Source organism: Rhinopithecus bieti, unplaced genomic scaffold (genome assembly GCF_001698545.2).
Source record: "Rhinopithecus bieti isolate Rb0 unplaced genomic scaffold, ASM169854v2 scaffold_36959, whole genome shotgun sequence".
In the NCBI taxonomy this organism is placed as follows: Eukaryota; Metazoa; Chordata; class Mammalia; order Primates; family Cercopithecidae; genus Rhinopithecus; species Rhinopithecus bieti.
The window spans coordinates 504,736-523,492 of NW_016816945.1; the positions used below are offsets into that span (position 1 = coordinate 504,736).

At 48.3% G+C, this 18,757-nt stretch overlaps 2 protein-coding genes across 16 annotated transcripts in view; one reads left to right on the top strand and one right to left on the bottom strand.

The window, feature by feature from the left end:
• Positions 1-18,757, top strand: part of LOC108517577 (uncharacterized) — a 73,736-nt gene that overhangs the window by 41,242 nt on the left and 13,737 nt on the right. For 2 of the 6 annotated variants that reach the window (XR_001882149.1, XR_001882148.1), the window contains exon 6: positions 1,706-2,792. The exons of 1 other annotated variant lie outside the window; for it this stretch is intronic. The gene's annotated coding sequence lies outside the window, so the exon portion shown is untranslated. Of the gene's footprint in view, positions 1-1,705; positions 2,793-2,821; positions 2,864-6,169; positions 6,292-18,757 lie in introns of those variants that run through there. 3 more of the 6 variants (XR_001882150.1, XR_001882152.1, XR_001882151.1) reach the window with 3 other exon arrangements.
• The window catches only part of MTMR3 (myotubularin related protein 3), a 146,492-nt gene continuing 134,827 nt past the window's right edge, over positions 7,093-18,757 (bottom strand). For 4 of the 10 annotated variants that reach the window (XM_017855580.1, XM_017855581.1, XM_017855583.1 and 1 more), the window contains 5 exons: positions 17,072-18,476; positions 15,820-15,930; positions 15,268-15,356; positions 14,484-14,510; positions 7,452-12,317 (listed from right to left, as the gene is read on the bottom strand). In XM_017855580.1, coding sequence (XP_017711069.1) covers positions 12,146-12,317; positions 14,484-14,510; positions 15,268-15,356; positions 15,820-15,930; positions 17,072-18,476 — 1,804 coding nt within the window. In that variant the 3' untranslated portion in view covers positions 7,452-12,145. Of the gene's footprint in view, positions 12,318-14,483; positions 14,511-15,267; positions 15,357-15,819; positions 15,931-17,071; positions 18,477-18,757 lie in introns of all 10 variants that reach the window. The other 6 variants (XM_017855587.1, XM_017855585.1, XM_017855586.1 and 3 more) reach the window with 6 other exon arrangements.

Genomic DNA, 18,757 nt, shown 5'->3' on the forward strand with positions numbered 1-18,757 from the left:
GTACTCAAACAGTCCTAGCCCATAACAAATACTATTATCATCTCATTCCATTCTCTGTTCAGAAACCTCAAATACCTATAGAATTGGGACCAGTGTTTGGCCTGACATAGGAGAATTTTTTGGCCTAAGCTTTTAACAAATATTTCCTGCCTTTCCTGTTCACTAACCCATGCACTCTGGCTCAGATCCTGAAACCCACCCTCTTGTCTTGACTCACCTTGACCTCATCATATTGCCATGTGTTGATGTCACTGCTATCCCTCCAGGGGCAGGTTCCTTGCTCAGACGTGCATGTACTGTCTTCTTCCTCTGAGCTATAACTCCAACTAGTCAGTATCCAAGTTTCTGTGGCCACTAGTTGTGGAGAAAGCTAAAATCATCAGACATGAAAAGTATTCTCTACACAACTCAACCACTTAGAAAAATCACTCTCCACTTAAACATCTCTCCCTCCTTAACATACTCTCCATCCACCATAGCCCAACTTTCCTCTCTGTTATGGACTGTGAGATGTTGAAAATACAACAAAACAGGTATCAAAGTACAATTTAAGTTTTGTAAAATATGCAGAATTTCACACAGTTGGTGAATGTGTTGTTGGCCAGATGCTCAGATGAGTGTAGCCATTGGCAAATAAGGATCTCAGAGAGTAGGTCCATTAACAAATGAAGGGGAAGGTGACATGTCTAACCAATTAGGTGCTTCCTAGGGGGACGATGTGAATATCAAAGACTAAAGGATTTAAGAGGGAAACTGAGGAAGCCCTTGACTAACTTTTCCTAAAATGATCCTGTGATTGGTTACACTGTAGAAAATCAAACATGAAATGATGTCCTATTGTATAATCATATAATTTGGGGAGGGAAATACACCTAAAATATTATTTTTAAGAATTAGCCTGGTCAGGAGTGGTGGCTCATGCCTGTAATCCCAGCACTTTGGGAGGTCAAGGCAGGTGGATCACTTAAGGTGAGAAGTTTGAGACCAGCCTGGCCAACATGGCAAAACCCCACCTCTACTAAAACTACAAAAATTAGCTGGGCATAGTGGCACATGCCTACAATCCCAGCTACTCAGGAGGCTGAGGCACAAGAATCTCTTGAACCCGGGAGGCGGAGGTTGTAGTGAGCCAAGATCGTGTCACTGCACTCCAGCCTGGTGACAGAGGGAGACTGACCCTGTCTCAATAACAACAACAACAAAGAATTAGCCTATAGTTGTAATTACCTTGTGTTAAAACATACTTTTTAACAAAACAGTGGGAGATACGGGTTAAAGGATACAACATTTCAGTTAAATAGGATTAGGTGAAAGGGCTCTATTGTACCACAAGGTGACTTAGTTAATAACAGTGTATTATATTCTTGAAAATCTCTAAGAGGGTAGATGTTAAGTGTTTCTCATCATAAAAAAAATAAGTATGTGAGGTAACGCGTATGTTAATTAGATCAATTTAACCGTTCCACAATATATACATATTTCAAAACATACTGTATATTATATATAATTTTTGTCAATTCAAAAGATACTTATTTCAATAATATATTCATTTTGCAAGATTAAATTCAGATCAAACCTTTTTCACTATGTGCTGTATGAAACGCTGGTCTCCATTTTCAATGGGTTGTCTCTAAGAGGCTTTTTCAGGTCCTGTTCTTTTTGGTTGAGGGTATGTATTTATCTGCCTGATCCTCTTCCCTAACAGGCAGCACATTCTTGAGAGCAAACAGTGCCTGAGACAGAAGTGCCATGTCATTTCATGGAATGGTGGAGGGGAACATGTGTGAGTCACCAGTGAAGCCTGTATAGATACTTAGTCTTCAATGACTTACTACATGAAAGCATCACAGGGCATATCCAGAGCTGTCAGAAGCCAAGACCCCCTGTGTACGTATTGGTTACGGTCCTCACCAATGAGGGGTGACAGAGTACCAAGGCAGAACAGAGCAGAGGATTCCTGAACAGACAGCCAGGCTCTTGCTCTCAGCTTGATCTGGGCTTTTCAGGCATCAGCAGGGCCCTCTGAGGGCATGAGGTGCCTTGGAGGACAGCAGGGTGACCCGGAAGACATGTGACTGGCATGGGTGATCTGGTAGTCCCAGGTAAGGAGAGGCAGAGGCCCCTCTGCCTTCACCTGGGGCAGCACACAGAAGCCATGCCCAGTGGCTTTGGGTGCTCTGGCCCATTCCTGTCTAACCAAGGTCAGGGCTTCCTACGACTGAGTGTCATAAATAGACTGACGATGGAGCTTCCCCCAGTCCCAGGAAGGGCTGGTGGGGTGTCGGAATTCAATTACAATATGGAAATAAGAGGTGAACTTCCTACTTGGGGTTGAGGGACAGGAGGGCAAACTTGGCATCAGCGTTCACCCCTGCACTAGGGGCCACTCTTTCCATTCGTTTCACAGTGAAGGGAAGGAGCAAGACAGGGTACTTGCTGGAGGCAGAGACTTGAAAGAATTTGCTTTGCGGGCGGAGGACTGGACACCTTTAGGGACAGAGGAAGGGGCCAGCCAAACAAAGTTGAAAGAAAAAGGCTGAGGCCATGGTGGATGTGGGACAAAGCCCCAGGCCATCTATTCTGGCTGTCATTGTGTCACTTACTGAACCATTTATGTTCCCTAACTTCAAAAGTGTGAGAATTTCTGGCAGAAGAACCTACACCATGGCTTACTCTGTAACAGACAACAAAAACAAATAAAGCTTTGTTGCAGAGTATTTTAAAAAACAAAACCAAGACAACTCACTAAAGGTGGTGAGTCAGTTACCTCTCACAAGTGGGAATTTCACTTGTAATTGTGTACACTTTTTTTTTTCTTCAGATGGTGTCTTGCTCTGTCACCTAGGCTGGAGTGCAGTGCCACGACCTTGGCTCACTGCAACCTCCGCCTCCCAGGTTCAAAAGATTCTCCTGCCTCAGCCTCCCGACTACAGGCGCCACCACCTTGCCTGGCTAATTTTTTGTAAAGATGGAGTTTCGCCATGTTGGCCAGGCTGGTCTTGAACTCCTGACCTAAAGTGATCCGCCTCCCTCGGCCTTTCAAAATGCTGGGATTACAGGCGTGAGCCACTGTGCCCGGCCTTGTGTATATTTTTATATTATGTTAATGAACAGTATATTTTAAAATGCAAAATACAATTGGAAAGTTCTATAGAACCTTTTGTATAGTGAAAACAGCCTCCAAAATGCTTCTGTAAATGAAGAGGTTCACGTACTGGGTTGCTTAAAGTCCCTTACTGTCCCCACTTCTTGGCAGGACAAGGGAGTGCCAGGAGAGCACTTCCTGCAGCACTGCAAGCGCTCAGATGCTAGAGGTCTGGCCTGTGCCCACTTCAGCAAAAGCAACGGTGTTTTCTTTTTTCTTCTTTTTGACGGAGTCTCGCTCTGTGGCCCAGGCTGGAGTATAGTGGCATGATCTCAGCTCACTGTGTCCGTCTCCCAGGTTCAAGCAATTCTCCTGCCTCAGCCTCTTGAGTAGCTGGGACTACAGGTGCACGCCGCCACACCTAGCTACAGCTTTCTTTTGTATTTTAGTAGTGACGGAGTTTCACCGTGTTGCCCAGGCTGGTTTCGAACTCCTGAGCTCGGGCAATCCACCCTGCCTCGGCCTCCCAAAGTGCTAGGATTACAGGTGTGAGCCACCGCGCCCAGCTGTGTGCTTCTTTTTCAGAAGGGAAACAATCTCCTTGGAGTCATTCAGCACTGACATCTCCAGCTAGTGCCTGCAGGATGGCCTCTTGGGCATTGCCACCTCCGGTGCCTGCATGGGCCTGACCTGCTTACTGGCCTGAATGTGCAGTGGTGCCGAGGGTCTCCAACGCCAGGCGATCACATTAAAACTATTTGGAAAGGGGAAGAGAAAGTGGGGGTGTGGGACAGGAGGAAGAGCAGCACTACTGGTAACAGTTGTGTCCCCACCTCCACCAAGCTTCCAAGATGTTGGTGCAGCAAGGAGAGAGGAAGCACTGCTCCGGGGCTTTTCCCCAACTCCTCCCACAGCTTCCCTCCCTGAATCAACCTAAGGAGGGTGCTGCAGGAGGGGCTCTTAGGATGTACATGGTTTCCAGAGGCAGCTGCTCCCTTTTGTGGGCTGTGAACCATCCTGTCTGTGGAGAGGCACTAGCTCAGGCTGCTTAGCCCAGGGAGTGACCTCTCAGCTCTTTGGGGGGATGCTGCTGCTCCAAAAGTAAGGGGGCAGAGAGAGTTCAAGCCCACCCCCCTTCTCCCAACCCAACTAGGATTCCTCTCCAGAGGTCAGTGGCAACTGTCGAGAGGCACACCATTCTCATGGTTTCCATTTCCATCTCCTCATCCCAGTAATAGAGGCTGGCAAGCTGACATCTTACTGTCTTTACAACACTAGGAGACTCTAGTTAGGCAGTAATAAGGCAGCAGCTAACATTACTGAATCAGATGAAAGAGAACGGAAAGAATCAGAGCACCCCGAAGGGGCCAGGGGATGCAAGTTATGTCCCAAGGTGCTGACAGGGACTTCCAAAGTGTATGCCAGTGGGTATCAGCACTTTCTGGGGGACTTGAAAGAACCTCCAGTTCTAAGGCTTGATCTTCCAACTGGCAAAGTGCAGCAACCACTTACTAACTCATGTCTATTTGAACTCAGGCGACATGGTCTTAAATACGTTCGGCAACCTTGGGCTCCTCTGTCATTGGAGAGGGTGGCGAGGGCCATCTGAACTGCAAGGCCTCCACTTCCTCTTCCAACTTTGGGCTCTGGGATTTATTCTTAAAGAGATGCTAAGAGCATCATAGCCTGGACCCAGGCCTCTGTGATGCAGAGGTGAGGTCCACCTGGCTCCACCTTCCCCACTCCTCAGCCTGCGAAGCTAGTCTGCAGCTTCTGGCTTCGTCTTTAGTCATGAACTGAAACTCATCAGTTTAACAAAGTGAGGCCCTGTCTTTGCGGGATTGCTGACATGGCAGGACTCAGGCGTTCTTAGATGCTGCCTCAACCCCAACAGTTTCTCTCCACACTCCCTTCCCATTGGTTCCATACACTTGTACAGCATCGGTGCACATGCAGACCACCATCTGTTTACAAAATGTTAATTTCAAAACAAAACACATATAAGAGGCCAGGCACAGTGGTTCAAGCCTGTAATCCCAGCACTTTGAGAGGCTGAGGCGGGCAGATCACCTGAGGTCAGGAGTTCAACCAGCCTGGCCAACATGGTAAAACCCTGTCTCTACAAAAATACAAAAATTAGCTGGACATGATGGCGGGTGCCTGTAATTCCAGCTACTTAGGAGGCTGAGGTGGGAGAATCACTTGAATCTGGGAAGCAAAGGTTGCAGTGAGTCCAGATCACGCCACTGCACTCCAGCCTGGGTAACAAAGTGAGACACTGTCTCAACATAAATAAAAATAAAACACATATATGAACTTTAGTTTGTCTTCTTCAGCTAGTGATTCATTTGTAACTTAGTGCAAAACTCAGATTGGAATGCTTCAAAGTCAAATGTTTTCCCCTGTAAGGTGGAAGCCAGAGCAGGGTCTAGTTTCAACACACAGTGGAATGGAAGTGCTGCCTGGCTCTGATTGTTCCAAATGCCAGCTAGAAGCCACAGACAGAAATGCTATCTCATTTCATGGGACAGTGGGGAGGAGAGCATTTGCTAGGCCCCCACCTTCCCACTCCATTTATATGCCAAGTGCTCTGCTACAGATGAGGAAATGTCTCCGAGTTCCTCATCATACACCAACGAGCAACTCGGCTGTTGCTGCAGGGCTAGGATCCCACTCCAGGTCTGTGGGCTCTAAAACACAGGTGCTTTCCACCAAACTGGTGGTTTTCAAACCAACTTTTGTGGCAGTGCTTCCACAGAATTTGTCCTGATATTAATAACGTCATAAATATTAACCATCTTTTAAACTATATACACTCAAAGGCTTAAAACACATTCAATGAGGCTGCTTGAGACTTCACTGTACAGTCTGCATTGCTGTGTGTGTGTGGCCTTTGCAGGGGTCACTGACTGAGAGGGCACCAGCTTAGTGCTGTGATCATTAGGCCCAGGGCCAACTCAATCCTGGTGGCCCTGAGCATAGAGTAATTCTAGTGCTTATAAATCCTTGGGTGTCTCTTATCTGATATATGGATGATAAAGACTGAAAGCAGGTTTTAGATATTCTATTAATCCCTTTTTTCAGGCATCTACTTCAGTTTTGTCAACAAGAGATTGCAGGCAAGCTGTGACTACTACCATTTGCAACCACTTACCTATAAAACTCAAATTTTTAAAAATAAAACTCCCCATATTATATAACTAAAAATCCAGAAATAAATTGGATGCTGGGACAGTTCACAATGAACCTATCTGCACTAATGAAAAATGCTCCCTCCCCGAGCCCACTGATTTAAGATGTTATGACTCAAACTTTTATGATTCATGCTAATAACATATCATTTGTTTTTATGTATTTGAAAAGTTAACAACAAAAACACTGGATTAGACTCACAACATTTTGATTTTGATTAAGAGGGAGAAGGGCTCACAATTCAAGCCTTGTGATGGCAACTACCTTAGCTCCTCACCGAGATTTCAACGAGAACCAATACAGCTATTTACATAAGGCTTTCTGGAGGCCCAAGAGCACAAGAGGAGGATTAGGAGTCGGGAAAGTATTTTCCCTTTTTTTGGGGGGGGGACGGGGTGGGACGGTCTCCCTCTGTTGCCCAGGCTGGAGTGCAGTGGCGTAATCATGGCTCACCACAGCCTGGAACTCCTAGGCTCAAGAGATCCTCACACCTTAGACTCCCAAGTAGCTGGGACTACAGGAGTGCACCACCATGCTCGGCTGGTTTATTCATATTTTTTGTAGAGACAGGTTTGTTTTATATTTTTTTGTAGAGATGGGTCTCAACACATTGCCCAGGCTGGTCTTGAACTCTTGGGCTCAAGTGATCCTCCCACCTCAGCCTCCCAAAGTGCTGGGATTACAGGCAGGAACCACCGTGCCTGGCCAAGAATGACTTTTATTCAAATTTTGCTGTTAACTCATTGGTAATCTGGATGTCTTTGGCCCTCTCTGAGCCTCAGTTTCCTCAATGAAAAAGGAGGAGATTGGATTAGTGATTTTCAGACATTTTATTTTAAGAAACAAAACCTTTCTTCATACCAGATCTTAACTTTTAAATCTAATAAAGCTTTAAATGGGTCTGGAGGCTCCCTCTCGCTGATGGCCCCACAGGACAGTATGAAAACCGTGGAAGTAGATGATCTAAGGTCCCTTCCACCTCTAAACATCAGGAATTCATGTACCCTACCTCTGGAAGACAGTGACCCCCCCCCTCACTGCCCCCTCCTCACTGATAGCCCCTCTCCTAAGAGGCTGAGCTGATTTATGATTTATACTCTGCACCTAAGACACTGGATTACAGCACAGGCAGGAGAACCACAGTGACAACCCAAATCCAGGGGCTCAGCAACTGTTTGTGGGTGAAAATGATGGATTTATTCAACTTAAATGTTCATCGAGGCTACAGCAGAATCAATGCTGTTACAACAGGCAAGCACTACTGTCAGCAGCAACATACTGTTTATTTCTTCAACAGCATCTGAGCCTCATGGGTTATGTTTTCATTAAAAAAAAATCTTATAAGCCAGTTGGGAAGCTGTTAAAGGCCAATTTTAAATGCCAATGTAAAACAAATTTCACTGAAAATACAATTCAAATACAACTGCTATGAGCACTGTAAGAAAAACTGACTATAACTTAGATATGATAGAAAAGACCTTAAATGGTAAATAAAAGGATAGCAGCATTTAAAAACCTGGTAACTCCCATTTCAGAAGATGCCCTTCCCCTGCCCAGAACTTCATGCCTGTGAACACCTGCCTAGCCTAGGAGAGGCCTGTTCAAGCAGGGAGGCAACTGGTATCTGCACAGAGCATGCAGCAGATGAACTCTACAACAGCCGAGAGGAACGAGGCTTCAGTGCAGTTGTGTGCTGGGTACAGCAGGACTTGTGTTTAAGTGTCAGAGGCTTAGACGGGTCAGCTCTGAACTAGAAGTCTCTCACATATCTGGTCCTGCCCTTGAGAAATCTTGTCAGAAACCTCAACTTAGAACAACTTTCTTGGAAATTAAACAGCTGGGACTCCTGCCACGTTATACAAAACTCCAAATGGATAGTCACTTTGCTCCACAGCCCAGGGCCCACTTTAAATTCTGCTGTTAGCCCTCACCTCATGCAATCAGGTGGATACAGCTGCAGTCCTCAGGACAGGTCACTTGAACCGGGAGCAGCTAAATGAAATCCTGCAACAGCACCTTCAAATCAGCCCTCATTTCTTAAAAGATCAACAGAGGTCAGGGCTAGAGTTAACTTCAACAGGCATGGGATCTCCTAGCCTCATGTGCAAGCAGCCAAGTATATCAGGATATACCCTTAATTCTTATCTTGATGTTTTTTAACAGCCAGAGATCATTTAACAGGTCCTCCAGCACCTTCTGTTCATTCTCCTTTAGATCTACCACAGTAACATTCTAACTCATAGAATATTCTTTGCTAACATGAAAAGTAAGAGTTTGCATATATGCAAATTAGAGGAAAACTTTTCTGCACACCCTCACAGAGAATCTCAGTGGATTAAGGCAGCTGTAACTTGTTTTGGACTGCAGTTACTGAGGCCAATGTATAGAAGAAAGGTAACTAGAGTGCCAGGATAGGAAAGTTCTGAGATGAAGACAACCTGGCAGCTCAAAGTCACAGTTCGTGCCCTGTTGCTTCAGACCAAATTCCCCCTACAGCCTGAAGCAAGCCGGCCTTGCCCACAGAGATCTCCCTTTCTCCATATGCAGCCACCTCCCTCAGGGCAATTCCTTGCCTTGGATCCTCACTGCACCTGCCTCACCAGTATCTTGGCTCTTCATCTTCCTACTCCCAGAGAAGTTTTCCATTTAGGAGCTCATAACGGCCTTGCTGGGCTGTGCCAGTGTTTTAATTTGCTGGGGGCTAGCCCACAGGAACAATAGTGGCTGTGTGTAGACACGCTGGCCATGGCACACACTCATGTTTTTCACAATTTCATCTGAATGCACAGACTGGGCTCCCTGGCGGACTGAGGGTGGCTGAGATGGCACTTTCTCCTTCCACAGAAGAATTATTTCTTGTTTTCAAATGCCTGCTGGGTGGCACTTACAGCTTTCATACTAGAACCAGCTTAGCTAGCTTTCTGTGTTTGTGTTCTTTAGGTAGAAGGTACATTCAGAAAGTGACCCTAGAGAGACTGCCCCAAAGAGTGAAGGCCTCTGGGGAGCTCTGAGCAGGCCACTCTCTGGATCCTAGCCAACTCACCACAGATGCTGGGCTGGTGACTCTGGAGCCAGGCAACCCTCAATACCAACCTTCCCAAGGGAGGAAGAGCATAATATATCTCACCCATAGACCCATGTGATGGAAGGGATGCCCAACAGCACTGTAGGGGATAGAAAACTCTATCTCTGTGAAGAGCAAGAACTAGTACTGAAGTGACTAGATGCCACAGCCCTGCTGTAAGAGCTAAGGAGCAGAGGTTCCTCTGTGTGGAGAGGGTGGGAAGGAGACCTCTAGTTGACTGCATAAGCCAATCACATCTAATTCCATTTCTGCCCCCAGTTTTCTCTGCCCACCCATAGTCTACCCTTCAAGAACAACAGGCAGAAGCATTTTCTCACCCCTACCCCACACCTCCTTCCACTCCCCCACCAAAGGGGCCAGAGTACTGGCTGTCCTGAAATCAGAGCAGCGGCTAAAAATGGAGCCTAGAGGCGAGAGGTAGTTGTAATGACTACTGATGTGCCACTCTTCAGAGGAGAAGGAACAGCTGCCAGGTCAGACGCCTGACTGCTTTGCCCTCTTTTAGCCTGGGAGATTTTAGGAGCAAAATCACTGAGGAAATGCGTTCAGTGCTTGGACATCATGGTGAGACTCCTTGCCAAGGTCTAGAGTCGGAAGGCTATCTGTAGCTTTCTTTTGCCAAAGGTCCGTTTCCCAGCAGGCCCTCAAACACTTCTGTGTGAGAGGGAAAAGGGACGAAGAGGGGGGGATAAACCACAGGGTGAAGAATTAGGAAGTGTTAGCAAATGCTACCATGTGGAACACTCAACTTTATTCACTTTATTTATATATTTAACAATTCTAAAGTATTTACTTCTTGCTTTGACAAAAAATGAAAAATATAGGAGCACTGACTCCTCTTTAGGAGAAAAGGGTTATATGTACAGCTATGGAGAGTTACGGTTCCTCCTTTAACAAAGGAAAATATTAATAAAAAAGTGCTTCATTGATCAAAAAAGAGCTAAGAGCTGCAAGCATTTATTCACACTGTACATCAGACCCAAGAAACCCGTATCATAACCTCTTGGCACCTGTCACTAGGAACTGCACAATCTTCAATTAGACCAACTTTTCCCCTACCTGCACGACCAGATGACACAGAAAGTGGTAAAGAACTACACCCTGTTTCACCACACTCAAACTCTGAGCAACCTGTTGCCACTGGAAGTCAGAGACATGCTCAGATGCTCTGGGCTTTGCCTGAACTGAGAACACCAGGGAAGCCTTCTGGGCCACGCCGTAACACACCCAGGCACGCACAGAAGCCACCTTCCTGAGACACAGCTTGCCCTTGGTCAGGGAACTGCTACCAAAAGAGAAGAGCAACACAGGGCAAGGCCAGAGCTTAAGCATTCCCTGACCTTACCCCTAGTCCTCACCATGATCCACCCTGTCACCAGTTAGCAGCTTTCAGCAGAGCCAAGCATGGCCTCCCCAAGAGGGAGGGCAGGCACAAAACATGGATGCCAAGATTACAAAGCACAAACCTACCTCTTCTCCAACCTTCCCCACACCCACCTCCACAAATATTCTTGATTTAAGGCTGTTTTTGGACCATATCAAAGCTCACTGAGGAAAGGTGCCCCGAATCTCCTCAAGGCCATGTCACTTCTCTAAGGAACCCTACAAAGTCACCAAGTGGCCCTTCACTGCTGGACAGCAGCCAGAGAAGTGCCCACTCAAGACAGCCAGGAGTGGGGAAGGGGGACTGCTCAGCCCTTCTTCCTGTTCCAAGAAGAGAAGGAGAAAGGTTGATTGTATGAGGACCTGCTCCCTTTTCCTAAAGGGAACTCTAAAGGCTGATTCTACCCCTTAAAGGGAAGATCCATGATTGGTTTGGTTTGGGAACGGGGGATTTCTGGAACCCTGAGTCTGGATTTCCCTGTGCTGGCTGAAGAAGAGATTGTTTAAGGGACCAGGCCCCAGAATGGGGACCCAGGTGTATCTAGGCTCAGGGCAGGCTTTGGCCTTGAGTGCATAACTATTTTGGCCAGTCTGTACTCATGCCTGAGGGTGGGAAGTGCTACACAGCCTGGCCCAGGGAAGCAGCCCCCTGAAAGCAAAGGGGGCCCAAGACAATCTGGGTCAAGTTAAAAATGGAATCCCACGGGGAATAACATGATGGCTACCTACTCTCAGCCCCTCACCTGCCTCAAAGGAGCACCCACTTTCCTTTCCCAAAGAGGGGCCTAAGGGGATGCCATTTACCGTGTGCCCCTCCCTCCAAACATCAGCCTCATTTATCCATCTGTGAGAGGACTGGCTCAGCTCCTCACAGGAAGGAGATGATGCCCTGGGCAGTGCTCTTGGGGAATATGCTTCCAGCCTCCCCAGCAGCAAAGGGTTCCCAACCAGCTCTGATGTGGCAGTGGCGTGAGGAATGGTTGCATGTTAGCACTGGCTTTCTTCCCTGCTCACGGTCTCAGATCCCCATACTCCTGGCTCTGACCATTCTCCTCCCAGGAGAAACAAGCCATCCCTCGGTGTCACCTGACAGCAGGCAGCTCGGCAGTTAAGCAGGCCTGGCAACCCCTGGTCTTCCATCAAAAAAAAATTAAGACAACCAAGGGAGAGATTCCTTTTTTGAAGGCAAAGAAGGAGGATGGAAAAGGTAGGGAGAGAGTAGTAAGGACAGGAAATAAAAATCAATCTACAATCCAGTGGTGCATCCCAAATTTCTGTCACTCTGTACAGGTGGTTCCATGCCCCCATTCCAAAGTGCACGGGCCTCTTGGTCTGCCCAGGCTGTGTGGGCCTGTCATAGGAACAGCAGCTTGGCCACTGCCCACCCAGGTCACTGAGCTTCAGTTGGAAGTGGCAGCAATGGGCTTATCCAGTTCAAGGTCAATGCTGGAGCTCGTGGGACGTAGGCTGCTATAGCAAGACTTGCATACTCGACTGGGTTCAAAGAGCTGCTGGCTGGGAACTGGAACCTTCTGGTTACAACAACTGGAGCAGAATACGTTTCCACAATTCCTTGAGATGAGAAGAAACAGAACAATGTTAGTTTTGGCCAGCAGGTATGCGGTAGGGAAACCAACTTCAAAAGACAAAGTTTGCTGTGTGTAATTTGCATGTGCTGGAGCTCCTTGAGATCAAATCCTTTCATCTCTCTAGCCCAGGAACAAGCTGGGTAGGGAGGGTGTCCCTACCTAGCAGAGTCACATGTCATTTTCACTTCAGGGCCAAGGATACTTGGCTGCCTCACCACTGACTCAAGGGTACCAGGTATACAGAAGAATGCTGCTCAAGAGAGATCTGTGAGAATGCATAGGCCTAACAATGGGTTAAGTCCTGATCCAGGAGAACCCAGTGGCCACACCAACCTAGGCAATGCCCTCTGTGTAGCTTGTGATCACAAAGGCCAGGCTCCTCAAACAAGAGAAACAACTACCCAGCCTCACTGGGGAGTAAGGAACCTTGCCCAACGGCCACTTCTCCAGAGAATCAAAGGCAGAAACATGGTAGATAGACTGTTGCCATTTTGGACTGCTCTGCTGGCAGCATGCAAAGCCAGGGACAAGCAGCCTGTGATGCATGCTCAGAGGGTGAAAGAGGAGAGATGGGAGGACAAGAACACAGATGAACACACGTGCACACACACCCCCTTATTAGATACGTGTCAGTCAATTATGGCTCACTCCCCAACCCATGCATCTCCAGGGAAAACCAGAGTTCTACCAGAAGGCCAGAATGCACTCAGGCCCCAGGCCTCCCTCTCCTCCTCTCCTGAAAGCTGGATTCTGAGGCATCTGTGCAGCACAGGCCTGCAACCCCAGACGGATGCCCATCAGAGCCAACAGGAAAGGGAACTGGCAAAGAATGAGTTTCTGCCCACCTTACAACTCTACTTTTCCTGGGCCCTGAGGTACAAATCAATCCCAATGAGCCTAAGAACAAGAAATCCCAAGGAGCCTGACACAGCCCACCAAAGACTGAGGGAAGGCAGCTTCTTAGCCAGGATCACTCTCTAACTTTTCATTTATGCTGTTCGGAATGCAAACCCACTGTTGGATTACGGATCACTTAGGCACAGGAGGAGAGAAGACTGAAGACCAGTTGGGAACAAAAGAATACCACAAAATGAAAGGGGGGACATGGGGCAATGGAAAGACAGAAAAGAAAAATACAAAATTCATCTTCTAGAATGTTGTAAGTACTTCATAACTAGTTCTAAAAGCATGAGTCAGCAAAACCTGTAGTTACACAGAAAAATTTCTGAACAGCTACACTTCTTTAACATCCCTGCTGGAGTTCAGCTCAAAAGCCTGACATGAATTTGATGCTTTTCTTTTCTGAGATGGAGTTTTGCTCTTATTGCCCAGGCTGGAGTGCAATGGTGTGATCTTGGCTCACTGCAACCTCCACCTCCCAGGTTCAGGCGATTCTCCTGCCTCAGCCTCCCAAGAAGCTGAGGTGACAGGTATGCACCACCATGCCTGGGTAATTTTGTATTTTTAGTAGAGGTGGAGTTTCACAATGTTGGGCAGGCTGGTCTTGAACTCCTGACTTCAGGTGATCTGCCTACCTCGGCCTCCCAAAGTGCTGTAATTACAGGCGTGAGCCACTGCACCTGGCTGATGCTTTTCTATCTGACTTCTTTCAGAGGACCCTAAAAGACGCTAAGTGGAGTATTTCCCTAACGTCTTCCATGCTAAAACAATTCTCTGAAAAGATCACCTCTGTTCAGTTCTGGTCTCTTTAAAAAAAAAAAAAAAAAAAGTGGCGGGGTGGTGGGGGGAGGAAGGGAGAAAGCAGCAGTGATGCTGTTTGACCTGGAAATTACTAGCATTATTCTGGCATCTCAGTGAATCACTGACCCAAAATAAATAGCTCTGAAAATCCAATTGGCTCCCCTACAAGACCAGAAGACAAGAAGCACTACTTCTTGTCACAAGCAAGACGGCCTGGCTGACCTCTGTGATCAGGAGAGGAGCACATGGCTATAGCCTGACCCACCCTTGATGGCCTCTCCTCAGCTGCTTTGAATCCATCCCCTTCAAGTCCACCTCTGCCTGCCCGTGCACCCCAGGCCCCAGGCTTCACCCCAGTGAGTGCAGAGAGGGGGAAATGATAAGAGTTAGTGTGGAGAAGTTATTGTAGATGTGCAGACACCACAGGCAGATTGTTGCAAATGCTCACCACGTTTGATCAACACGGTCAGTGTCCCTGCAAGGAGGGGAGAAAAAGCTCAGAAGAGAAGCCAACCAAAGCTATCTGGGCTTGGGGTGCACGGTGGGGAGATACATGTCCTAGAAGCATCATTGCTAGGCAAAGAGGTTGTTCCATTTTCAATCCAGGTTCACTCGTGTGGGTGAGCTATGGCACGATTCAGATAAACTTCCAAGAACACTGAACATCCGCCAGACAGTCAACACCCTAGCTGGGACAAAGCATCCCTAGTAACTCACTACCCCAACCCAGAAGGAAAAAGAAGTCAGAAACCTTAATGATGGGAAGACTGTCCTCAGCTGTCCCTACTACTGCCCAAGCTATGACTGCTCACCAATGGCACAAGGGAAAACAAGTGTGGGGTCAGGGAGCAGGAAAGGAATAGGAAAATAGTTCCCTCCCCATCACAGGAAAACTGGTTTTGCTCATAGTAGCCATGTTGAATGGGAAGAAATGTTATGCTGAGAATGAGAAATCGTGGTTTCGGTGGTGGCTGTTGTTCCACCAATCTGGGAAACAAAACCAAATGCTACCATTTGCACATTTCAGAATTTAATAGTGATTCCTCTCAATTTCAACAAAGATGCCAAATGCAGTTTTGCAAACACCAATTTCAGAGGCACAGGAAGATGAGACCATGGGTCTGCCTCAGACAGAACACTGAGATGCCCACAACCCTCTACTCTGCAGGCTCTGTGGGCCAACCCTCAGCCTCCACACCCAGCCCACCCTACCAAACCCCTTTCAATGGTACCTGCAGTGGTGCTTCCTACTGGCAAGCCAGAAGGCACTGTCACACGCATAGCAGTGGGCGGCCAGGTGGTCAGGAAGCCAACGGGTCATCTGCAAAACAGATGGGGCCAGGTTACTGACAGGAGATGGGTCATCCAGCTGGAGCCAGCAGAGCCATGCTGGAGGCAGCAAGAGTCACAAGGACCACATTGGCTCCAGTGGCACCAGCCCAGATCTGATGTCAACAGTACAAGAAAGGCGTCCAAATCGTTTCCCTGGAGGGGACTCCAATCTCCCCTGAGATAAAGTAGCAGGCAGCAGCACCCTGGGTCACTGTGAGAGCTGGCAAGGCTCCAGTTCATAGAGGCAATGAAGAGGGAGGGCCAGCTTGCTGAGTCTCCCTGGCTCAGAAATCCTAGGCTTCATGTGGGTTCCCAGGAGCTGAGGTGCCAGAGGCTCAAGGCTAGCTGTGCTGTGAGGTGCTTCCTTGGCGAGGGGTATGGGGTGGGAATGGGGGTGAAGAACCACAAAACAGTTAAATGGACGGCACTCAGAGCAGGGGCTGAGCCTGTACCTCCGTGTCCTGTTTATCCACCTGCTCCCAGCTGGCTTCAGAGAAAATCTCTGTGCTGCAGCGAGACAAACAGTTCTGATCCAGATTGCTTTCCGAGTCGGGGATTGAAGTCTGTTGGCAAACAAACACAGCTGAACAGAATGAACCTGGTCTCCTCCCAAAAGTAGAAAAGGCCTGGTGAAGAAGGGAGCACTGAGGACTCTGGGTGGGGCCGGGTGCTAGGACTGCCGAATCTGCAGATGCATCAGCCATCAAGAACTGGGTGAAGAAGTGCAGTGTGAGCCTGGGCTCAGCTGGGAGATGGATACACAGGTTGTGTGCAGTGACTCTGGAGTGGAAAGACAGGCCTCAGGGTTCCAGAAAGTGAGAGAGAAGTGACCCAAATGGAATGAGAATTCTGTATGTCAGCTGCTCCAGTGGGCCTGTCCATCCAAACCTGCCTGCCACTTAGTTAAAGCTGAGTGCTTTCCAGATGCCCTCCTTTTTTTGGAAGGACTCTCTGGGAACATGAGAAACTATCATTAGCATGAAGGAAAAGCCAAGTCACTCTGAACTGAAAGTCATTGGATGTGCCCGCCTTTAATGCACGCTGACCACTTGAGAGCCAGGCTCACAATTGTACTTGAGCTGCCTGAGTCAACTCCACCCAGCGAAGAAAGAATCTCCTTGAGAACCTCCCCTCTGGAACCCCTTTCCAGCCACCAACCCCCATCAGAGCTAACTCCTCAACAGTGCTAGAAACCAGTCCCTTCTCTCCATTTCTATTGCCAGCATCTGCCACAGGGTGGGGTATAAATATTTGTTTAAAAAGAACTGAACCTTCAAAGTCATAGCCCATGTCTGGAAGGGCTAATACTTTGCAGTTACTGAGGTAGAACAGGCACTAAAATCTGACAGGAATAACTTGGCATTGCCCTACAGATGTCATTCTGCCCACGGGTTCAAGCCCTTCTGAAGACTTATGATCCTGTGTCTGAGAGATCTGACCAACCATGTCGTGCATGCTAAGTCTCTTCCTCTCCAACGGCCTCAATAGGACATCTGTGGAAAGTAAGCAAAGCAGAAAACAGGCAGGCTGCCATCGCTGTGGCAGAGGCTCATCTCCAGCCTCTCTTAACAGGGCTACTACTCTGGACCTTTCCAATCCTTTAACAACCTGTACCAATCACCATGCTCTTGGCACAAAAGACACCCAGCCTTAGTGTGCCCTGTCTCCTTGGGCAGCTATGGAGGAATACCACAGCCTACTCACCACCTCATCCCCAAAGTCTCCATTAAAGTGTAGGGAGCTGGTCAGGTACTGGCTCTCCAGGCGACTCTTCAGCTCCTGGACTTGTTTCTTCAAAGTTTCTACTTCCTGCTGGTGGCCTGACTCAATCTGACGCAGGCGCTGTTGGATTGTGTCCGTGTACACTGACATGCCATCATCATCCAGGTGGCTGCGGGAAGGCTGGTCGGGGCTACTGGTTGCAGATGGCCTCCCTGAGTGGCTATGCAGCCACTTATGGTGCAAGTTCCTTGAGTGTAAGTGGGCAGAGCTGCAGCTCATAGCAGACAGCTGACGGCTCAGTGAGTCTTTGCTCCTACCAGCCTCCCCATTGGCAAAATGCCCATTGGGTGTGGGGTACATCTGGAGGGTGCTAAGACCTGGGGGCTGCTCTGAGGCCCTGTTTTCAGTCTCTGGGGCACCGTTGCACACAAGCCCCTCTTTACATTCGGCTAAAGGCAAGGCACAAGGGGAACGTGTCAGGCTGAGAGTGCTGCCAGGGGAAGTCCTATGCACCATAGACCCCACTTGGGGCCTCTCAACCAGGCTTATCTCTGAAGGGCTGGGTTCCATGGTCTGGGGAAGCCTGTCCTTGCCACTATTAACAAGGCAAGGTCTATGATGGCCTTGGGGCCCACTTCCTGATTCCACCTTATCTTCCACTAACATGTCTGTAGAACTGTCCACATTTGGTCCTCTGGTCTCAAAAGGGACTTGGGAAGGTAGCAGAGAACATGACTGTGAGGTACCATAGCCAACTTTTGCATCTACTGGGATTGGAAGAACTGCTTCCTCCCTACCCTCTGCCTTCTCTTCTATTCGAAACTGCTCCACAGGGACCTCCAGGGAATCCTCATCCCTCGAGGAGAACTGGAGAGAACTGAGGAGAACACTGAGCCCACCCTGCTGTTCAGAAATACCCTGTGAAAACACAGGCCGGCTCATGTCCAGATGGCTCCTCAGAGCAGCGTCACCCAGTTCTAGGTCTTGGTGAAGTCCAATGGCTGAGGCCTCAGGTGTCTTCCTCCTGCTCTCCTTTTCTAAGAGAGGATTCTCTTTACCCTCCTGCATCTCAATGCCTGCCCTGTGGGCAGGCTCCTCTACTCCACTCTCCTCTTTGGTGGCCTCCTGCAAGATGTTCTCCATCTGCCCCTCGGCTACTCCAGCTGCAACGAAAAGCTCGGCACCCCCCGGCACTCTGGTGGGCTTCCCTAGGCTGTCGGTAGAAAGGGGGTCCTCTCCAGGGCCAGCCAGGCTGCTCAGCTCTAGCGAGCGCCGGTGTTCCTGCCACTTCTCATTCAGGCTGGGGTCGCTGCAGCGCCGGCTGGCTAGAGGCACTGTGTTGTCACAGGCTGTGCTCAGATTGTCATATGATCTAGTCTTTGGTAGCCTACAGGAAAGAAATTTGGAGGAAATGAAAATCTTGGAAGCTGTCTGGAGGGACGTAGGAGACAATAGGTTTTAACAAGCAGTTGCTTCATAACTGGGTCCGTTACAGCTACTCATGGAGCTATAGCATCTCTGGAGCGAGGCCCAGACTGCTGGAGCGGCAAAGCTCCGGAACAAGTCCTCCTCCTAGTGTGCAGATTCCTTTCACCCTCCCCTAACCCCATGCCCCATACATACAAATGAGCTAACAGCAAATGCTATTTTTTTTTTTTTTTTTTTTTT